This window comes from Bos taurus, chromosome 18 (assembly GCF_002263795.3).
Source record: "Bos taurus isolate L1 Dominette 01449 registration number 42190680 breed Hereford chromosome 18, ARS-UCD2.0, whole genome shotgun sequence".
Taxonomy (NCBI): Eukaryota; Metazoa; Chordata; class Mammalia; order Artiodactyla; family Bovidae; genus Bos; species Bos taurus.
In genome coordinates this window covers 55791168-55814241 of record NC_037345.1, presented here as the reverse complement: position 1 = coordinate 55814241, position 23074 = coordinate 55791168, and the positions used below count along the sequence as shown (strand labels likewise).

The following is a 23074-nucleotide window of genomic DNA, read 5'->3' as shown; positions in this document are numbered from 1 at the left end:
GTTGTTCCATGTTCAGTTCTAACTGTTGCTTCCTGACCTGCATACAGGTTTCTCAAGAGGCAGGTCAGGTGGTCTGGTATTCCCATCTCTTTCAGAATTTTACACAGTTTATTGTGATCCACACAGTCAAAGGCTTTGGCATAGTCAATAAAGCAGAAATAGATGTTTTTCTGGAACACTCTTGCTTTTTCCATGATTCAGTGGATGTTGGCAATTTGATCTCTGGTTCCTCTGCCTTTTCTAAAACCAGCTTGAACATCAGGAAGTTCACGGTTCACGTATTGCTGAAGCCTGGCTTGGAGAATTTTGAGCATTACTTTACTAGCATGTGAGATGAGTGCAATTGTGCGGTAGTTTGAGCATTCTTTGGCATTGCCCTTCTTTGGGATTGTTATTTTTGGTGTGGAAATTAGTTATTAAAAATGTTATTTATGTTAAAGCAATGGATTTTTGTGTTATGATGCCAATACATATTTCAGAAATTTCTCATTTTAATATTGATAGATATAGCTCACATAAACACAATCTATATAAAAATAACCCACAAAAATAATTGAGGTCCTTCATTTTTAAGAATATCAAAGCAGTCCTAAGACCAGAAATTTTGAGTAAATCTTGGGTTTTAGAATCTTCTCTGTAAGCCCAGCATATTACTGAACTCTGAAGGCAAGATCCCCATCTGTCTTATAGGACATATATTTAGGGTTTGGCTAGTAGTATGGAAGCCTTAAGTATTACTGTCAAAAGGTTAGAAGGCAAGAAGAAATGAATGTGAAGAACGATTCCACCTCACCCTTGCTTCCACATTACTCAGGGACGTGGAAGTGAAGCCAGTGCTCCAGACTAGGGACTCGCCTTAGAGCCTGGACTGAACAGTGCCAGGAGGTAGAAAGGGAAGGGATTGGATACCCGGTCTAAATGGGAACATAAGGAAAGGCGGGATGGACGGACGCATGCGTGGAAGTAGGCGCATGTGGGTACATGCACTTACATGTACAGGGAGGGAGATAGCTGTTGAAAAGAGCGGAGGCACGGAGTCGCTCGCGCCTGCACGCGGGACGCGCATGCGCGCAGAAGAATGCGGGAAAGGCGCCAAGAGGTAGAGCGAGGAGCCTCGCGAGATGAGGCCTGTGGGGCCTGAGGCCTCGGTCGCTAAGCTTCTCAGTTGAGCCTTGTACACGCTCATTTTCGCCTGACTGACCAGACTGAAGAGCCCAGGCCTCGAGGGTGAGGTGAAATTGGCGCCTATGGGATCCCTGAAACGTTCATAAATCTCGGGTGTGTGAGGTTGGACGTCATCGGACTCAGCCAAGGGATAACTGGCCACCGTCCGGAGCCTCCCAGACTGCCCGGGCTCTGTGGAGCTGAGGGGTCAAACGGCCTGAGAGGACCCTCCTTTTTTCTCCCCTAGAACCTGGGAAACTGGTGTCAGCCCCTTCGCTCACCAGATTCGACTTTGAGGCCGTCCCAAGTCGCGACCCGCAGGCCGCGGTCCCCGCCCAACCAGGGGAGCCGATGGGTTCAGGCCCCCAGGCTGCAGAGACCGGGCCTTCACCGGCCTGTTGGGGACGAAGTTATTGCTTTTTTCTTGAGGAAGCTGGACACCAGCTCGTTCCTTTCGTTTTGGGGTTTATAGTTACAGGGAAAGAGGTAAAGGGGCACTTCCAGGAGCTCCGAGAGATCCCTGGAAGCAGTGGTTGAGGAGAGTCTTTGCGGGGAAGGATGAGGTAGGGTCTCAGGCGTTGGGCCACCATCAGGGCCTCTCGGCTGCTAGAACACAAAGGGGCTTTCAGGGGGTTGCAGGTGGCCCGTTTGCAGAATCTGTTCGCCCAAAATTAGTTCTCTCAGTAAGAGTCAAATTTACCAATTTACCAAAAAACTTCTAGATTCTGGTAAATTGACCAGTTTACACTTTTTGAATGTTTTTAAGAAAGGTGGATTTATTTTTCATAAACACAGTTTTCCTTTTTTTAGTGGAACTCAGTGTCAGGGTCAGTGTTAGCAAGAATTAGGGGGATCAGAAGTACGGGGGATCAGAAGTACTTCCTGTTATTTGAGTTATGGTTCATTTCAGTTGCTGGCAAACCATCTGGTAATAGTGAAGATTTGCCTTTCTTAGGTAAGCTGCCGGCTATCTGAGAAATATCTCCAGCTTCCTCAACTTGGTTAATTTTTGAACAAATCGAATTAAGATTTCTGTTCAATGCATGAAGCAGGGCACTCAAAGCCGGTGCACTGGGACAGCCCAGAGGGATGGGATGGGGAGGGAGGTGGGAATGGGGTGAGGGGAGGCAGGGGGATACATGTACAGCCCTGGCAAATTCATGGCACTGTATGGCAAAAACCACCACAATACTGTAAAGGAATTAGCCTCCAATTAAAATTAAAAAAAGTAAGAAGTACTAAGACACATACTGTTATGAATGATTTAACATTTGATAACATAATATGCTACATGGGTTTTTAACTACCTTTAAAGAATAAAAGTCACTTAAAAAAAAAAACCCAGATGAAAGAATTCCCTGTGGATACACTTTAGGGTTTATCTTACTTGATTTGTGTTGATAATTGGAGGTTCTTTGCTACTTTTTCCTTTTTGTGACAGCATTTCCTTCTGATGTTTCTCCTTGTTCTCTGGCCATTTCTTCTTTTCTTTATATTTTATTTCTAACGTTCTAAATCATGAAATCTGTGGCCACCAAAGGGCATAGAATGTATAAACAGAGTTTTAAATGAATAATTATAAAGCTTATATCTGTGTAATTGCCACCCAGATCAAGAAATAAATGTTACCATGGCTCTGGAAGATCTTCTGTCATTATCATTTCATAGTCCCTTCTTACCTTTTAGAGATAACTTCAAGTCTGACTTTTGTGCTGATCATCTCCTTGATTTTCTTTATACTTTTGCCATGATTTTGCTTCTGTTTTCAACTTAGAACTATGGATTCTCTGTCTAGAATATTTTATATTGTGCTTCTTCTGCTCAACATTGTGAAATTTATTTATACTGTTGCATGTAGCTGTAGTTCCTTTATTTTCTTCACATATGGATAGTATTCTTTTGATTGAAAAGTCTATGATTTATGCATTTTGCTGTTGATGGGCACTTGTGTTTTTCAGCTTTGTGACAATTATGAATAATGTTTCTGAAAACATTCTTGTGAGAAGTAGAAGAATGTAGTTGGTTAAGAGCTGTTTCTGAAACCAAACTGTGTTAAATCCTGACTACCACTCATTGGTAGTGTACAATTGAAGAAGTTGCTTCGTATTTCAATTTTTTCACTTTTGTAAAATGGGAGTAATAATAGTACCTACCTTACATGGTTATGGTGAAGAGTAATGTAATTGAAAAATATAGAGCATTTAGAACAGTGCCCGACATAAAGCAAGCACAATATGTTATCATTAATTATTACTGTATTCTTTGGCTCAAGTGAAAGAGTTTCTCTAGAGAATACATTGGGAGTTGTTGGGCCATAGTGTGTGTGTGTATTCAGTTTTACTGCTGGTACTAGGTTGTTCTCCAAGGTAGTTATAACCATTTACACTGACATTAACAAAGGATGAGACTTTTTGGTTGTTTTACATCTCATCAACACCTGATATTATTAAACTTTTCCATTTTTTTCCCAATCTGGTTGGTGTGCAGTGGTATTTCATTGTTATTTTAATTACCTTTCATTGACTGTTAATGACATAGAATTTGTAATGTTTATTGGAATAATTTAATTAAATGAATTATTTAATACTTATTTAAATATTATACAGTATTTTTGAAGTGCTTCTCCAGCCCCCTGCCCATTTTCCTATTGGGTTGTCTGTCCTTTTCTTCCTAATTTGTAATGTTCTTTATATCTTTTGAATATTAGTCATTTGTTGTTATGTAGGTTGTGGATATATTCTCCCACTCTACAGTTTTTCTTTCTATTCTCCTTTTGGAGCCTTTTGATGAAAAGCCGTTTTAAATTTTAATGTAGTAGAATGTATCAGATGAAAGTTTTAAAAATAATTTTATTGTTTATTTTATTTTTGGCTGCGCTGGGCCTGCGTTGTACGAAGGCTTCTCGCTGTGGTGGCTTCTCTTGTTGTGGAGCATGGAGTCTAGATGGGCAAGCTTCAGTAGCTACAGCACGTGGGCTCAGTAGCTGTGGCTCCCAGGCTCTAGAGCACAAGCTCAGTAGTTGTGGTGCATGGGCTTAGTTGCTCCATGGCCCGTGGGTTCTTCCTTAACCCAGGATTGAACTCCCGTCCCCTACATTGGCAGGTGGAGTCTTATCCACTGTGCCACCAGGGAAGTCCTCAAATTGAAATTTTATGGTCATTGTGTCTTTTACGAGAAACACCAAGGTGTTGTGCTTTAAAGGGCAGCATTTGCATCATCAGTAATTTTGTTCCCTGGAGTAGTATAACAGTGAGCCTCCATTCTTTTCTAGAATTTTATAGTATTTTTTTTCCACATTTACTTCTTTCTTCCACGTGAGATTAATTTTTGCACGCCCTTTGAGATGCTTGCTAAGTTGCTTCAGTTGTATCTAACTCTTTGCGACCCCATGGACAGTCATTTGAGGTAGGGGCCTTTTTTTTTTTTTTTCCCTGTATGGACGCCTAGTTGGTCCAGCACCGTTTATTGAGAAGTTCAGCCCCTACTCACAGATCTGCTAAGGCATATCTCTCATGTATCAGACTCCGTATAAGGATGGGTCTAATTTTAGGCTCTCTATTCTTTTCCACTAGGCTGTTTGTCCTTGTATCCATTCACACTGTCTTACTACAAATTTATAACAAAACTTAATACTTGTTAGAGCATGACTTCTCACTTTGTTTTTATTCAGAAGTATTTCAGCTATTTTTTGGCTGAAACTCAAAATTTTCAGATAAATTTTGGTATCAAGGTTGAGGTGGTCTTATAAGTTGGGGAGTGTTCCTCTTTCTGTTTTATAGACAAGTATATCTTTCTTAAACATTGGTAAAATTTGCCATTGCTGACAACCTGGTATTAGAAAGGTTTGTATATGTATGTGTGTAAGTGTGTGCATGAACACATGTGTGTTTAAAAGATTTTCAAGTTATTTAATGGCTACAGGACTTTGGGGGTTCTTTATTTTTCCTGAGATACTTCTTTGGTTAATTTTTAAAAGGTATTTGAGTATCTCATCTATTTTTTAAATTTATTGGTACAATAATGTTAATATTTATTATTATTATTTATTTAATATCTGCAGCATCTATAATAATGTCCCCTTCTTTTATTCCTGATACTGGTTATGTGTTTTCTTTTTTTTATAATTTTTAATTATTTATTTTTATTTTTGGCTGTGCTGGGTCTATTGCTGTACAGGCTATTCTCTAGTTGCAGCGCAAGGGCTTCTCACTGGTGGCTTCTCCTGTTGCAGAGCACAGGCTCTAGGGTGTGTGGGCTCAGTGGTTGTGGTGCATGGGCCTATTTGCCTGGAGACATGTGGAATCTTTCAGGATCAGGGATCAAACTTGTGTTCTTTTCATTAGCAGGTGGATTCTTAACACCTGGACCATCAGAGAAGTCCTAATTGTACATCTTTTAAAATTTGACATATAGTTGATATATTACATGAGTTGCAAATGTACAACATAGTGATTCACAAGTTCTAAAGGTTATACTCGGTATATAGTTATTAAAAAATATTGTCTATATTCCTTGTGTTGTACAATATATACTTGTAGTTTATTTATTATGTACATAGTAGTTTGTACTTCTTATACCCCTACTACTGTTTTATATCTTTTAATTAAGCAGTAGTTCTTTATATTCCCTAAACACAAGTCTTTTGTCATCGATGTATCTCGGGATCATTTTCTCCTAGTCTCTGACTTTGCCTATTAATTTTCTTAAGTTTCTTGATGAGCAGAGTTTTTTAACTTTGTGAAATCTAAATGATTAATTCTAAAGATTATTGCACTTTATGTTCTACATTTGAAACTTTTGCCTACCCTTAAGTCATAAAGGTACTCTCTCATGTTTTCTTCTTTTTTTTGATATTTGAAATACAACTTTATTCTGATTCTAAACGAAAAGGAATGGGAATGACAATAACAAACAAGGTTCCACTTCTCAGTATTGTCATGTGACTATAGCAGTCTTATATTTGAAACTCAAGGAGGAAACAACTGTGTTCCAAAACACCTAAATATGCAGGTCAAAAAAAAATGAAGGTTTTTTTTTTTTTAAACTGCCACATTCACTCCAAAGCCCATCCATCTCCTTAAGCATCCAAAGATTAAGCACACGTTCTGCTTAGCTATTTAATAAAGTGGCAAACACGCTGCACCGCTGACATCACAGGACAGTTTCCTATATAACTAGACTTCTGACGCTGGGCCCCAGCCTCACTTTCTCACAGGTCATCATCTTCATCCAGGAGAGCAGTTGTCTGAGCAGCCTCTAAATCACTCTCGTACTGTGCTGCTGAGGCTGGGTCCATGACCACCTCTGGCGGGGCAAGAGCAGGCACAGCGACAAACTCCAAGTTAGGGTCTCCAATCAGTTTTCTAGCAAGCCAGAGGAAGGGAGTTTCCAAGTTGTAGTTACTTTTGGCAGAAATGTCATAGTACTGAAGATTCTTCTTTTGGTGGAAGAGAATTGACTTTGCCTTAACCTTTCTGTCCTTAATATCCACTTTGTTGCCACACAACACAATCAGGATGTTCTCACACATTTGTACCAGATCTCTATGCCAGTTAGGCATATTCTTGTAAGTAAACTCTTGATGTTACATCAAACATTATAATGGCACTTTAAGCTTGTCTATCATAGCCATCTCTCAGTCCACCAAATTTCTCCTGACTGGCTGTATCCCATACATTGAACTTAATCGGTCCTCTGTTGGTATGGAACGCAAGAGAGGATAGACCTCAACACCCAAGGTAGCTACATACTTCTCAAATTTACCAGTCAGATGACGTTTCATGAATGTAGTTTTCCAGTACCACCATCACCAACCATTATAAGTTTGAACTGAACTTTGGGTTCTCCTTGGGCAACCATCACGATGTTCCTTCCACAAGTGACTCCGTGCCTGACTGAGGCTCTTAGGTTTTCTTTTAAATGCTTTTTAGTTTTAGATTTTCCATTTAGATTGATGATTCATATAAAATTAGTCTTTGTGTATAGCATGAAATAGGATTTGAGTTTCATTCTTTTTTTTCCTATTTGTATAATTCAGTTATTCCAGAAAGGACCTTTCTTTTCCAGTTGGATGTCTTTGTACTCTATTTCAAGAATCAAAGTCCATATGCTTATGGGTTTATTTCCGAATTACATTGCTACTTTTTTTGCCATGTGGTGGGATGTGCAGGATCTTAGTCCTCCAGTCAGGGGTCAAAGCAGCACACCTGCATTGGGAGCACGGAATCTTAAGCTTTGGACTGCCAGGGAAGTTCCCTACATTGCTACTTTTGTATGTTAAATCAACCATGCATTTCTGGGACAAACTCCATGTTATCATTAGTTATTACCCCTTTTGTATATTTCAGGATTCATTTGTAGTTTTTGTTGAGGATTTTTGTCTTCATCTATGTTCATGAAGATATTTGTCTTAAATGGTTTCTTTTACTAATATCTTTATCAAGTTTAGTCATTAGGGTGATGGTAGCCTTATAAACAGAGAAGGAAATGGCAACCCACTCCAGTGTTCTTGCCTGGAGAATCCCAGGGGCGGGGGAGCCTGGTGGGCTGCCGTCTATGGGGTCACACAGAGTTGGACACAACTGAAGTGACTTAGCAGTAGCAGCCTTATAAAATGGACTGGGAAGTGTTTCCTCTTCTGTTTTCAGAAGTACTTATACTTGGTGTTATTTTTTTTCTTCCAATATTCTATGAAATTCACTAATTGAAACCATCTGGGCCTGGAATTTTCTTGGTGGGAGGGATTTTGATAAGGAATGCAATTTATTTAATAGTCATAGGACTATACAGATTTCCCATGTCATTGGATATCAGTTTTGTTAAGTTGTATTTTTAAGGAATTCCCCCATTTCATCTAAGTTGTTTGTTGGCATGAAATATTTTCTTGTTATCCTTTTAATGTCTATAGGATATGCGGTAATAATCCTCTTTCATTCCCGATATTGGTGATGTGCATATCTCTTTTTGTCCCATCAATCTGTTGTGGGGTTTACCCATTTTGTTGATCATTTCAAAGAACCAGTTTTGGCTTTCTTACTTTCATCAGTAGTCTGTTTTCTGTTCCGTCCTCTATTTATTTATTTCTGGCTGCACTGGGTCTTCAGGGTGGTGCTCAGGTTCTCCGTTGCTGCACTCGGGCTTTGTCTAGTGATGGTGAGTAGGGGCTACTCTCTAGTTGCGGTGCCCAGGCTTCTCATTGTGGTGGCTTCTCTTATGGTGGAGAATGGGCTCTATGGCACGTGGGCTCAGTAGTTGTGGGACATGGGCTTAGTTGCCCCATGGCATGTGGGATTTGAGCTCCTGGACCAGGGATTGAACCAGTGTCCACTGCGTTGGCAGGTGGATTCTTAACCACCGGACCACCAGAGAAGTCCCTCAGACAATGACTTTAAACCTCTTTTCTGTTCTAATATCAGTGTGTAAAGTTATAAAATTCTCTCAGAGCATTGCTTTTGCTATATTCCACAAATTTTGGCATTTTATAATTTTATTATCCTTTAGTTTTAAAATTTTTATAATTTCTTTGTGATTTATTCTTTGACCTCTGAATTGTTTAGTAATATATTCTTTTAAAAAATATTTTATTTATTTGGCTTTGCCAAGTCTCAGTTGTGGCACACAGGACTTTTGATTTTTGTTGTGGCATTCAGGATCTTAAGTTGCAGAATGTGGAATCTACTTCCCTGACTGGGGATTGAATCCTGGACCCCCTGCATTGGAAGCACAGAGTCTTAGCCGCTGGACCACCAAGGAAAGTCCCAATTTTCTTCAATTTCCAAGTATTTGAAGTTTTCTTAAATATGTGGTTATTGATTTTAAATTTACTAACATGTAGTCAGAGAATATACTCTGTGTGATTTTAATCCTTGAGAATTTATTGATATGTGTTTTATGGTCGATATGTGTTCTGCAATTCTGAGATTGTATAAATATCAGTTAGGCCAAAGCTGCTGATAGCGTTTTTGGATCTTCATCTTTACTGATATTTTCATCTTCTTTTTTCCTGCCAGTTACTGAAAGAGTGCTAACTTCTATTAATATTATGATTTTGGAATTTATTTTTTCTTTAATTTTTGTAAACTTTTGCTTCATGTATTTTGAGACTTTTATGTTTGAACACATTTGTAAATATTACCTTCATGATGAATTGACCTTTTATTATGAATAAACGTCCTTCTTTCTATCTGATAATATTCTTTATCTCAAACATAATTTTGTTATACTAATAGGGCCACTGGGCTTCCCTGGTGGCTCAGTGGTAAAGAATCCGCCTGCCATTGTGGGTTCAATCCCTGGCTCGGGAAGATCCCCTGAAAAAGGAAATGGTAACCTACTCCAGTCCTTCTTATCTGGGAGATTCCATGGACAGAGGAGACTGGCAAGCTATAGTCTGTGGGGTCACAAAGAGTCGAACATGACCTAGTGACTGAGCGCACACACACATACACGATAGTGTTTGAGAATGGTGTGCGAAAAATAAAGACTCACCTACTCGAAAAAAGTTTTGCATGATATAACTTTTTCTAGTAATTTACTTTCATCTATCTGTATCTTTGAACTTAACAGCATATCTCTTCACCAGCATATAATTGGGTCTTGCTTTTTTATTCATCCTGACAAATTTTGCCTTTTAATTGGAATGCTTAAATTAAAAACCTTTAATGTAAATGATATGGTTGGATTTTAGTTTTCCATTTCATTATTTTTCTTTTTGTCCATTTTAGGCTTCCATTTTTCCTTTCTATCTTCTTTTAGATAGTTTGAATAGTTTTTTAGTATTCATTTTAATTTATCTTTTGCCTTGGTAACTGTAACTCTTTGTAACATTTATTTAGCAGTTGTCTAGGGATTACAAGTCATATTCTTAACTTTTTATAGTCTATTTAGAGAGAATATTTTATCAATTCATATATAATGTAGATATCTTGCAATTGTATATGTCCAGTGTATGCCCCCCTGCTTTCAATGTGTTTTACATCTACTATGCAATATAAAACCTACAACTTATAAACTTTTTGTTTTCTAATTAATTTTTATTGGAGTGTAGTTGATTTATAATATTGTGTTAGTTTCTGCTGTATAGCAAAGTGAATCAGTTCAGTTCAGTAGCTCAGTCGTGTCTACTCTGTGACCCCATGAACTGCAGCACTCCAGGCCTCCCTGTCCATCACCAACTCCCAGAGTCCACCCAAACCCATGTCCATAGAGTCGGTGATACCATCCAACCATCTCATCCTCTGTCGTCCCCTTCTTCTCCTGCCCTCAATCTTTCCCAGCATCAGGGTCTTTTCAAATGAGTCAGCTCTTCACATCAAGTGGCCGAAGTATTGGAGTTTCAGCTTCAACATCAGTCCCTCCAATGAACACCCAGGACTGATCTCCTTTAGGATGGACTGGTTGGATCTCCTTGCAGTCCAAGGGACTCTCAATAAGTTATACATATATATATATATATATCCACTCTTTTAGATTCTTTTCCCATATACATCATTACAGAGTATTAAGTAAAGTTCCCTGCACTTATTAATTATATATTTTATATATAGTAGTGTGTATACGTCAGTCCTAATCTCCCAATTTATCTGTCCCTCCCTTCCCCCGTTGGTAACCATAAGTTTGTTTTCTATGACACTATTTCTGTTTTGTAAATAAGTTCATTTGTACCATTTTTTAGATTCCAAATATAAGTGATACCATATATTTGTCTTTCTCTGTCTAAGTTACTTCACTCAGTATGATGATCTCTAGGTCCATCCATGTTGCCGCAAATGGCATTATTTTGTTCTTCTTTATGATTGGTACAATTATAATTTTTGTTTTTTAAAATCATAATTTTGTTTTAAAAATTCACAAGTAAGTTTTGTTTTAAAAATTCACATGTATTTTAAAGAAGGGGAAAATATAGTTTTACTATTTCCCACATACATACTATCTCCAACGTTCTTTATTTGTTCTTGAAGATCTGAATTTCCCTCTGATATTGTTACCTTCATTCTCAGAACTAATTTCATCATCTTTTGTTTTGTGGTCTGCTGTGATGAATTCTCTGAGTCTTTCTTTATTTGAATATGTTTTTGTTTTGTCTCCTTTTTAAAGAACAAACTTAAAAAAATTTTTTTATCTATTTTTTAAATTAATTATTTGTTTATTTTTGGCTGTGCTGGGTCTTTGTTGCTGCCTGTGGTCTTCCTCTAGTTACCCTGAGCCGTGGCTGCTCTCTAGTTTCTGTTCACAGGCTTCTTGTTGTGTTGGCTCCTCTTGTTGCGGAGTCGTCTAGGATGCACAGGCTTCAGTAATTGTGGCCCACAGGCTTAGCTGCCCTGCAGCATCTGGGATTTTCCTGGACCTGGGATTGAACCTGTGACCCCTTCATTGCCAGGTCCATTCTTAATGACTGGACCATCAGGGAAGTCTGCGGCTTCTTTTTTTTTTTTTAAAGGATATTTTTATTGATTATAGAATTCTGATGGGCAGTCTTTTTTCCCCTTTTTTTGTGCTTTGAAGATATTATTCCATTCCCTTTGGCCTCCATAACTTCTGATGACAAGTACATAGTATTTAGTATTGTTCCCTTGTATGTAATATGTTCTTTTTCTCTGGCTGCTTTCAAGATTTTTCTCTTTATCTTTGATTTCCAGCAGATTGACTGTGCTCATATTAGACATTTTTCTCTTTGTGTTTATCCTATGTGGTACTCTTTAAGCTTCTTTAAATAAAAATCTATCTCTTTGACCAAGTTTGGGAGGTTTTCTGCCATTATTTCTTCAAATATGTTTTTCTGACCTATTTTCATTCTTTTCTCTCCTTTAAGGCCTCTGCTTATCCATTGTTAGATCTTTTGATTGGCCACCCAGGTCCCTAAGACTATGACTTTCATATTTTCCTCCCTCTTTTTCTTTCAGAAATTAGATGATTTATATGAGTGCATCTTGAAGTTTACTGACTCTTTGTTCTATCACTAGACCATGCAGTGAATTTTAATGCGGTTCTGCTTGACAATTTTATTTTTTAAAAATTTTAAGTTTCAGGTGTTCAACAAAGTGATCCTGTTACACACATATATATTTTTCATATAGTTTTCCATTAGGGTTTATCACAGGATATTGAATATAGTCCCCTGTGCCATACAATAGGACATGGTTATTTATTCATCTTGTATATGGTTTTCATATACAGTTTGATCTACTCATTACAAACTCTCAGTCCTATCCTCCCCCACCCCATCTCCTCCTTGGCAGCCATATGTCTGTTCTCTGTGTCTGTGAATCTGTTTCTGTTTCATAGATAAGTTCATTTGTGTCTTACTTTATTGATAGATTTCACATATAAATGGTATCCTATGTTATTTGTCTTTCTTTTTCTGATTTACGCTTATCTGGGCTTCCCTGGTCGCTCAGCTGGTAATCTCTGGGCTCAGCTGGTAAAGAATCTCTGGGCTTCCTGGTAGCTCAGCTGGTAAAGAATCCACCTGCAATGCGGGAGGACCTGGTTTGATTCCTGGGTTGGGAAAATCCCCTGGAGAAGGGATAGACTATCCACTCCAGTATTCTTGGGCTTCCCTGGTGGCTCAGAAGGTAAAGAATCTGCCTGCAGTGTGGAAGACCTGGGTTTGATCCCTGGGTTGGGAAGATCCCCTGGAGGAGGGCATGACAACACACTCTAGTATTCTTGCCTGGAGAATCCCCATGGACAGAGGAGCCTGGTGGGCTGCAGTCCGTGGTGTCGCAGAGTCGGACACGACTGAACAACTAAGCACACATGATAATCTCTAGGTCCACCCATTAAATGACATTCTTTCTTTCTTTTTTATGGCTGAGTAGTATTCCATTGTGTATTTATACCATTTTCTTTATGCTTTTATCTGTCGATAGACATTTAGATTGCTTCCATGTCTTGGCTCTCGTAAGTAGTGCTGCTATGAACATTGGAGTGCATGTATGTATCTCTTTGAGTTATAGTTTTGTCTGGATATATGCCCAGGAGCAAGATTCCTGGATCATATGGCTACTTTATTTTTAGTTTTTTGAGAAGCCTCCATACTGTTTTTCATAGTGATTGCACCAATTTACATTCCCACCAACAGTGTAGGAGGGGTAGAGACCCTTTTTTCTACACCCTCTCCAGCATTTGTTATTTGTAGATTTTTTTAATGATAGCCATTTTGACTGGTGTGAGGTGGTACCTCATTATAGTTTTGGTTTGCATTTCTCTAATGATTAATGATGTTGAGCATCTTTTCATGGGCCTGTTGTTGCATTAATTGCCTTTTGAATGTTGTATTCATTCAGCCTTGTATACATGGGATACATGGGATAAGTCCTACTTGGTCATGATGTATAATTCTTTTTATACATTGTTGGGTTGTATTTGCTAATATTTTGTTGAGGATTTTTGCACCTATGTTTATGAGAGATATTAATTAATAGTTTTCTTTTTCTGTAATATCTTTGTTTTGGTGTCTAGGTAATGCTGGTCTCATAGAATTATTCCCTCTGCTTCTATCCTCCAAGAGATTGTAGAAAATCAGTATAATTTCTTCCCTAAATTGTTGGTAGAATTCATTAGTGAACCCATCTGGTTCTTGTGCTTTCTGTTTTGGAAGGTTATTATTTGTTGAACTTATTTAATAGAGACAGACATATTTAGATTGTTTCTTCTTGTATGAGTTTTAGAAGACTGTATCTTTCAAAGAATCAGTCTATTTCATCTAGTTCTAGTTTAATTTGATTGTGGACTGAAAGCAGACATTGTATGACTTCAAATAACAAATCTGAAATTTGTTAAGGTGTTTTATGGCTCAGAATGTGGTCTGTTGTGGTGAATGAACTTGAGAAAAATGTGTATTCTGCTGTTACTGGAGGAAGTAATCTGTAAACGCCAATTATATCCTTTTGATTGGTGGTGGTGTTGAGTTTAACTATATCTTTACTTATTTTCTGCCTGCTGATTTTCAGTCTTTGTTCTCTTTGCTTTTCAGATTTGGAGGCTTCTATTCAAGATATTCTCAGGCTCAGAGATGATTTTCTCAGCCATGTTTGGTCTACAAATAAAACCCATCAAAAATATTTTTCATTTCTGTTACAGTATTTTTAAATCTCTGTCAGTCCTTTTTGGTTCTTTCGTAGGATTTCCATCTTTCTGCTCACATTACCCATCTGTTCTTGTGTGCTGTCTACTTAATCTATTAGCACCCTTAACATATTACTCATAGTTATTTTAAATCCCTGGTCTGATGATTCAACATCTCAACCATGTCTGGTTAGTTAATTAACCATGTCTGGTTAATCCTTGTTCTCTCTTCAAATTGTGTTTTTTTACTTTTTGGTATGCCTTTTAATTTTTACCTTGATAGCCTGAACTTGCTGTAATGGTAAACTACTATAAATCAGCCTTTAGTAATGTGGTGAGTTGTAGGACGAGGGGAAATGTTCAATAATCCTGTGACTAGATCTCAGTCTTTTAGTGCCTGTGTTTCTGGACTGTGAACTTAACAAATGTTTCTCAGGTTTTTGTTTTTCCCCTTCCCTTTTAGGTGAGACAGGGTGTCTAGAGTGGGCTGGAGTTGGGTATTTCCTTACCCTAGGTCAATTTGACTCTGATATTAACAGATGAGGCTCTGGTTAACTAGTTTCTCTTGAGGGGAGGCATCATTAAGAACAGAGTATTCTAGAGTGGTTCAAAATGGTTCTTTTTCTTCATTTTTAAATTATGAAAATACGATAACACTAGCATGGTTCTTTTTTCCCCTTCCCTTGCTGGAAACCCAAGGGGATTTTTTCCTCTGATATTCTGTTATTCAGTGAATTTTTGTATTTGCCTATCTGTCTCTCCAGTCTTAAGGGCAGTGATTTTCCCTCTGTCCTCACTTCCCTTAGGGATCCAACAAGAGTTGCTGGTTTTTCAGTCTGTTCAGATTTTTTTCTTATTAAGATGGAGTGGCAGGCCCTCCTTACAAGCTCCTTACATGAGAATCAGACACTAGAAGTCCAACCCAGATGTTTTTCAAGTTCCAGCGTTAATTTTTTATTTTGACATAATTTCAGGCTTACAATTGTAATTTTGGACTTAAAATTCTTTTGTCTTTTCTTGTCTTCCTGACTTCAACATTTTTAATGCCTAGAGGTCAGTTACATTATAGAATGTCCGTCAGTTTGCTATTTCTTCATAATTAGATTCTGGTCGCACATTTTTGGCAAGAATACCACTGAAATGATGTTGTGTTCTTCTCAGCGCCTCAGATTGGGAAGCAGATGGTATCAACTGACTTTCACTATGTGGTTAAGGTAGTGTTTAAGACTGTAAAGATACTATTTTTCTATTTGGTGGGGAGGAGAGTATCCTGTGGGGAGACACATTATACTAAGCACTCATTTCTGTCCCTGTCAAACTTTCTTGTGTGAGCAATGATTAACAATTATTGCTTGAGTCAATTATTACTCATGGCAAATGATAATTTTCTAATTTCATCATTCCTATGCATTTATTAGTTTGCATTTTACTGTAAGGAAGAGATTTTCCTTTTCCTTATTTATATCACTGTGGATTCATAGATTCTTATTTTATTCTGTGTGTTCTTATCTGTTATTATTTATCTTGATGCTCCAGTTGTCCAAGATTTGGCTGATGGGAGCTCTTTCAATTTGACTTCTGTGTCCAGTATCATTATTTTATTTTTAGTTTTTATTTATTGATATATATTTTTATTGATAATTAAGTAACACTTTTAGACAATTTACTAGACTGATTTAAAATCAGAGGGAAGGCTAGAAAAATACCTATAATCCTTGTCCTCTATATATTAATTTATTTTCTTTTGGACTTTCTTTGCGTTTTTTTAATTCTTTTTTTTTTCATTGCATTTTTTTTTCATTGCATTTTAAAATGTAGTAGAAATAGAACTAAAGATGGAAATTTATATCTGAGTTGTTTTTTTTTTTTAACCTATCATTGAAATGTAAGCATTTCCTGAGCTACTTAAGAACTCTTTGGAAACAGTGTGTCTCACAGTTGATTTATCCTTGTGCCCTAGATGTGCCTGTGCTGTCTTGGCACCTACTCGCTGCCTCTGCTTTTGGGTGGCATACTCTTTCCTCCTTTGAAAGAAAACTCCAGTTCCCTCTCTTCCCCTCTTCCACATCTTGTTTTTTTCCTTTTCTATTCTCTTGTAGAGCATTTGAAGAGCCAACAACAGGTCAGAGTGGTGGAAGTACAGAGAACAGAGAGGAAAGTGGCCCTAGATATGAGGTAAAGCACCATCCACTTGTTGGGAACAGAGCAGTGGGGTGGGGAGCACGGTTAGATGTGACTAGACTAACCGTCAAGAGATAATCACATCAGGAGGTGAGAAATGCTATGAAGAAAAATAAAAGTAGGTTTGATGGAGAGAGTTGTGGGTAGGTAGAGTTGTGGGTAGGTAGCTACTATTTTCGGAGAAGGCGATGGCACCCCACTCCAGTACTCTTGCCTGGAAAATCCCATGGACGGAGGAGCCTGGTAGGCTGCAGTCCATGGGGTCGCTAAGAGTTGGACACGACTGAGCGACTTCACTTTCCCTTTTCACTTTCATGCATTGGAGAAGGAAATGGCAACCCACTCCAGTGTTCTTGCCTGGAGAATCCCAGGGACGGGGGAGCCTGGTGGGTGGCCGTCTATGGGGTCGCACAGAGTCGGACACGACTGAAGCGACTTAGCAGCAGCAGCAGCAGCAGCTACTATTTTAGATAGGCTGGCAGGGAAGGCGTCTCTGGTGAGGTGATAATTGAGCAGAAACCTGAGTGTTTTACAGGTGAAACAGCTCAGAGAAGTACAACAGCTTTCCTAAGATTGGCTTACCAGGCAGATTTAGTATTAAAGTCCTTTCTTTGATTCAGAAGCCCACTATAAATAGTACTATCCTCTGTATGGAGTGTACCTCAAAGTTTTCAGAAACTTTTTGAGTGGAATTCCTCACTATTAGCTTGGCTGTTTGTCTTTATCCCTTGCACTGAAACGTTTCTAAGAAGTAAAACTTACGTGAAAGATTCTTTTGTGCTTTGAATTTCAGTGGTGGAAGAGACAGAAATGGGTCTTCCCAGTGGTGCTAGTGGTAAATAACCCACCTACCAATGCAGGAGACATAAGAGATGCGGGTTTGATCCCTGAGTTGGGAAGATCCCCTGGAGGAGGGCATGGCAACCCACTCCAGTATTCTTGCCTGGAGAATCCCATGGACAGAGGAGCCTGGCAGGCTACAGTCCATAGGCTTGCACAGAATCGGATATGACTGAAGCCACTTAGCAGGCACACATGCATGGTAAAATCTGGGATTTCCCAGGTGGCTCAGTGGCAGAGAATCCATCTGCCAATGCAGGAGATGTGGGTTTGATCTCTGGGTCGGGAAGGTCCCCTGGAGGAGGGCATGGCAACCCACTCCAGTATCCTTGCCTGGAGAATCCCATGGACAGAGGAGCCTGGCGGGCTGCAGTCTATGGGGTCTCAAAGAGTCGGACACGACTGAAGTGACTTAGCATATACACACAGGGACAGAAATGGAAGGTTTCCTTAGGAGGTGTTGAGGATTGTTGTGTAACTCAGTCATCTTTTTACTTTAAAACCTAAAATCTAGTTTTTGGTGTCCTTCAGGTCTACTCACAAAATCAAATCCTCCCTTGCGAAAGTTGGAGCTGCTCCTGAAAGTCTGCCTGAAATTACAACAGACGCCCAGGCTTCAGGAACATCGTTGGCCAAAGTCTCATCTGCTGAAAGCTCCCCCGGAAGTCACGCTTTGGAAGACAAGGGCACTGCCACCTGGTCTCTGACAGCCTGGGTCTCCGAGGTCCAGGCTTTTGAGGCCCGGGCTGTGAGGGCTCAGGCCTGGGAGACGCAAGCTTTTGAGGCTCAGAGCAGGGCCAGCCATCCCAAGGCAACCCCTGTCACGGAGGCAGAGGCTGCCCCAGTCCTGAAACAGAGACTCTTACCTGAGAAAGTTCAGGTGCCAGAGAAGGAGAAGAGTGAAGTCCTCATTACTCGTCCATTCTGGTCCAACAAGGCTGAGTACCTCCTGGCCCAGATGGGCTATACCATGAGGCCGGCCAGTCTCTGGAGTTTTTGCTACCTGTGGCTTCACAGCGGAGGTGGTAAGTCTGGGTACCAGGAACCACGGATCCACAAGGGGCTAACAAGATGGAGGCCTGTCTAGACTTCAAACTCCCAAGGTCTCTGGGACCTGTAGAGGATAAAGACTTGGTATTCTGAGCAGGATAGGAGTCAGATGCCTGAACGTGAAGGATCATGAGAGGGGTTAGAGGTACAGAATATCTGAACAGGAGGATGGTGGGGCTAGAAGCCTGGGTCAAGGGTGGAGGTGAAGACTAGATGTTTGGGTCTTCCAGGAATTAGAGACCAAAGAACTGGGCGCCTGGAACTGTAAGGGATGTGGAAACAGTTGACCCCTGATACCTATGCCCCTGAGGGAGGTCACTGGTGGGGAACGAGTTTTTCTGTACCCATGAAGAAGTCCAGGTACCAAAAAGCCAGCTGGTTCTGAGAGCTCCTCCTTGAATCCCCTGTACAGGCATTTTTCTCATCATCTACATCTTCTTGCTGTTCTTGATCGGGATTCCTCTCCTCTTCCTGGAGATGGCAGCTGGCCAGAGGATGCGTCAGGGCAATATTGGTGTGTGGAAGGTCATCAGCCCCTGGATTGGTGGTGTAGGGTATACAAGCTTCATGGTGAGGAGTTCTGGGCTTCCCAGGCCTACCCTTTACACCCCATCCCCATCCTAACCCTCATCCTGGAATGGGTCCCAAGACTGCACTTCCATGGGTCAGATCCCTTCAGTTCCCCAATCCTCTGTCAAATCCCCTCCTTTTTCCTGATCCCTCCCTTCCTCCCCAGCCACCTCCTCCCTGGCCCCTAGGTGTGCTTCATCAACGGCTTGTTCTTGAATGTGGTCACTGCCTGGATCCTCTTCTACTTGAGTCAGTCCTTCCAGTATCCTGTCCCATGGGAGAAATGTCCCTTACTGGAGAACGCCAGTGGCTTTGGTGAGGAGGAAGTGAACGATGAGAAGGGGGAAACAGAGAGGTAGGAGGAAATTTGGAAGAGGAGAAAGGAGCAAGGAGTGATAAAGAAGAGGAAGATTGTGGAAGGAAGAAGAAATGGGGGGAAGGGAAAGGAAGAGGGGGAAGTGGGGGGGGATAAAGAAGAGGGGAGGGGTCATCCTGTCTAGCAGGCATGTCCAGAGCCAGGTCCCCTCAGATCCTGAATGTGCACGGACGACACCCACCCTGTACTTCTGGTACCGGATGACTCTGAAGGCCTCAGACAGTATTGAGGATGATGGGCCACCAGTGTTCAGTCTGTGCCTGCCTTTATTCCTGTCCGTGTGTCTTCTTGGTGTTTTCATGCTTAATGGGCTCAAGTGGACTGGGAAGGTGAGCCACCATTTTTTTTATATCTTGACATTCTCAGATGCTTTGGTCCTCACCTAACTTTGTTACTCCTTGGTTTCCTAATTTTTCACTCCCTCTGACTTTTTACTCCCAGTAGCCCCTGACCCCTGCTAGAAGCTGCCTTCTAACTCCTCCTTATTTCTGATTCAGAACTTTTGATTTTGCTGATTATTTGTTGACTCCCACTGGTACATGCTTTGTCCCACTCTCAATTCAGGTAATGTGCGTCTTGGTATCAAGCAGCGGTCTCATAATGCTCTGTTTTGTCGTGCGGAGTATAATGCTAGAAGGGGCAGTATTTGGCCTTCACTATATGACAATTGTCAAGGTAAGGTGTATCTTCCTCATTCCCCTCTCAGGCTTTGGAGGACATTTCCTGCTTATTCTTAGGGCATCCTTTCCCCATTATCTCTCTCTGTGTCCCCTCTCCCCCATTTTAACCCTTTTAAGATTCTCCTCTCCTTTGACATCTTCCCTTAACACTTGTCTTCTCCCTTTTAGATATCAGCTATATACAACGTGAACGTATGGCGCGGAGCAGGGAACCAAGTCTTGTGTTCCTTGGGCCTCGGCTTTGGCTCCATTATCTCCATAGCCTCGCACATTCAATCATCCAGCAGCTGTCTCAATGATGCCGTTATTGTGGCTCTGGCTAACCTGATCTCCATGATGCTTGTCACACCTTTTATCTTCTCTGTCTTGGGCTTCTGGGCCACACAACTCACGCACCGCTGCAATGAGAAGTAAGGCCAACCTCTTAGTTGAGGATCCCAACCTCAGGGAACTACAAAACACAGGGAGCCTAACCTTAAAGTTTCTACAAAGACCTACATTCACACATCTCAATCTCAGGTGTACTTGCAAGCCTCTACTTTTCCCTAGAGTGAAAAACAGACAGTAGAATCCCTGTCATATAGTATCCTTCTTAGAGCCCTTTTTTAGTCCTAGAAATCTTCAAACTCTGAGAATGCCAACTGTTTACCTCAGAGTACCACCACAGAGATATGAAAGCATTCAAGGTTACTCCAGTCCCAGATCGCATCCAGAACCACAGTCATCTGTAGAACTCTCCACTTCTTGAATGCCTTCATTCTTTACCGTCAGCTCCTAAATTTAGGGATTTCTGTTGGTCTGTCATCAGTTCAGTTCATTTCAGTTGCTCATTTGTGTCCGACTATCTGCCACCCCATGAACCGCAGCACGCCAGGCCTCCCTGTCCATCACCAACTCCCGGAGTTTACCCAAACTCATGTCTATCGAGTCGGTGATGCCATCCAGCCATCTCATCCTCTGTCGTCCCCTTCTTTTCCTGCCCCAAATCTTTCCCAGCATCAGGGTCTTTTCCAATGAGTCAACTCTTCGCATGAGGTGGCCAAAGTATTGGAGTTTCAGCTTCAACATCAGTCCTTCCAATGAACACCCAGTCTATCATACTTAACCCTAAAAGGACTCTCAGAACTAAAGCCTTTATTTTTAAATTATTTTTATTCTTTAATTCATCCCCATTTTTAATACTTTAGGCATTAATTTCAAAAACACTCATCAAACATTTAGAAAGTACTCCTTGTATAACATGAAGATTGGACAGGTGAATCAGACCATAGACCTTGCCTTCACTGAGTTTTAAGATTTGGAAGGAGAAGGGGAGGGGAATTAGATACTTGATTATATGGTCTTAAACTCATGATAACGAGGAGCAGAAGTCATGGGGAGGACAAAATACAGAGCTATTCATTCCTCCTAAGCTACTCAGAGAAGAACTCCCAGAGGAGGCAAACCTAAGCTGAATTTATCGCTGGTAATCCTAATCCATGCAAATGGCCACTGTTTTCCTTCTAGAAGGCTGGGCATATTCAGACGCACACCTGCAAGAGTTCTCTAATATATATGTTTAAGAATGGAATTGCTGGGTAGGGTTAGCACACCTATAGACTTAACATACGTTGTCTGATTTTCAACATGGTTTATGATAGTGAGAATTCCGTGTATTTCACTTTCTGCACAACACTCGATTAAGCTTGGTCAAACTTTAAAATTTTGCCAGCCTGGTAGGAGTGTAATGGTATTTTTAATATTTTAAAAAACATTTATTGTATATTGCATACATATAGAGGGACTTCTAATTATTACTTCTTTCCTCCTTCCTAGAGGTACCCATTATCAAGACTTTTATGATAATTAGTTCTTTGTTTTCTTTCCATTTTCTTATATGTATGCTTATCTAAGCAATATAGTTTAATTTGAACATTTATACAAAGCAGTAGTTTAATGTATCCATTTATGTAGTCTAATTTGTTCATTTACATACACATATTCTTTGTATTCTTTTGTGTTTTACTTTTTTAATTCAACCTGTCCTTGAAAGATTCATCCGTATTGTTGTATCTTCCTCTGCTGCTGCTGCTAAGTCACTTCAGTCATGTCCGATTCTGTGTGACCCCATAGACGGCGGCCCACCAGGCTCCCCCGTCCCTGGGATTCTCCAGGCAAGAACACTGGAGTGGGTTGCCATTTCCTTCTCCAATGCATGAAAGTGAAAAGTGAAAGTGAAGTCACTCAGTCGTGTCCGACCCTCAGCGACCCCATGGACTGCAGCCTACCAGGCTCCTCCATCCATGGGATTTTCCAGGCAGGAGTACTGGAGTGGGGTGCCATGTATCTTCCTCTAGTCTGTGCTTTTTTTAGTGCTGTATAATATTCCAGTAAATGAACATACCACAGTTTATTTACCCATTCTACTACTAGTGAATGTTTGTACAATCTTTCTAGTTTTTGGCTATTGAAACAATGTTTCTCTAAACATTATACATTTTCCTCAGTGCACTACCTGTGTGTACATTTTTCAAGGGTATATAAGTATAAGTGAAATTGTTGGAGTGTAGTTATCTATTACTGTGAGACATATCACTCCAAAAGTAAGTGGCTGAAAACAGCAGTGGTTTATTATTTCCTTCTGATTCTGTGGGTTTACTGGAAAGTTCTTCTTCTGGGTGTGGGTGGGTTAACTCACATGTCTGCATTCAGCTGGGCCCAGCTGGAGCAGCACTGCTCTGCTGTGTATGGTGGTAGCTGGGCTCACTCTGCTTGCACAGTTGGCGGGTCAGCAAAGGCTGTTCTCTCCAGGAGGCCTCACCTTGTGGCTAGCCTAGGCTTCCTCATATGGCAGCTCACAGAGAATAAAGGTGGAATCAGAAAAATGTCTTGAAGCCTAAGCATGAGATTGCTCCAGTTGTCACTGCTGTTACTTTTTTTTGGTCAAAGGAATTCACAAAGACATCCCAGATTCAAGGAGTGGAAAAATAGACTTTGTCTCTTGATGGAAGAGCTGTTAAATATCGTGACCATGTTTCTTCAATCTACTGCATCTATCTTCTGCTTCACTAGATAATGCAAATTGCTTTCCACAGTGTTTTTCTGTGTCTGTCTGTCTCTCACACACACCCATTGCTTAATTCTGATACTAGAATATGGCTTCCCT

At 40.3% G+C, this 23074-nt stretch overlaps 1 protein-coding gene and 1 pseudogene across 6 annotated transcripts in view; one reads left to right on the top strand and one right to left on the bottom strand.

Moving 5' to 3' along the window:
• The first annotated feature begins 1048 nt into the window (after positions 1-1048).
• The window catches only part of SLC6A16 (solute carrier family 6 member 16), a 42846-nt gene continuing 20820 nt past the window's right edge, over positions 1049-23074 (top strand). Inside the window, exons 1-8 of one of the 6 annotated variants that reach the window (XM_059877598.1) lie at positions 1049-1227; positions 16332-16407; positions 17785-18278; positions 18716-18873; positions 19062-19188; positions 19403-19578; positions 19814-19924; positions 20098-20339. In XM_059877598.1, coding sequence (XP_059733581.1) covers positions 16403-16407; positions 17785-18278; positions 18716-18873; positions 19062-19188; positions 19403-19578; positions 19814-19924; positions 20098-20339 — 1313 coding nt within the window. In that variant the 5' untranslated portion in view covers positions 1049-1227; positions 16332-16402. Of the gene's footprint in view, positions 1279-15299; positions 15447-16331; positions 16408-17784; positions 18279-18715; positions 18874-19061; positions 19189-19402; positions 19579-19813; positions 19925-20097; positions 20340-23074 lie in introns of those variants that run through there. The other 5 variants (XM_024979259.2, XM_010815226.4, XM_010815224.4 and 2 more) reach the window with 5 other exon arrangements.
• LOC785326 (GTP-binding nuclear protein Ran-like) lies at positions 6296-6954 on the bottom strand (annotated as a pseudogene).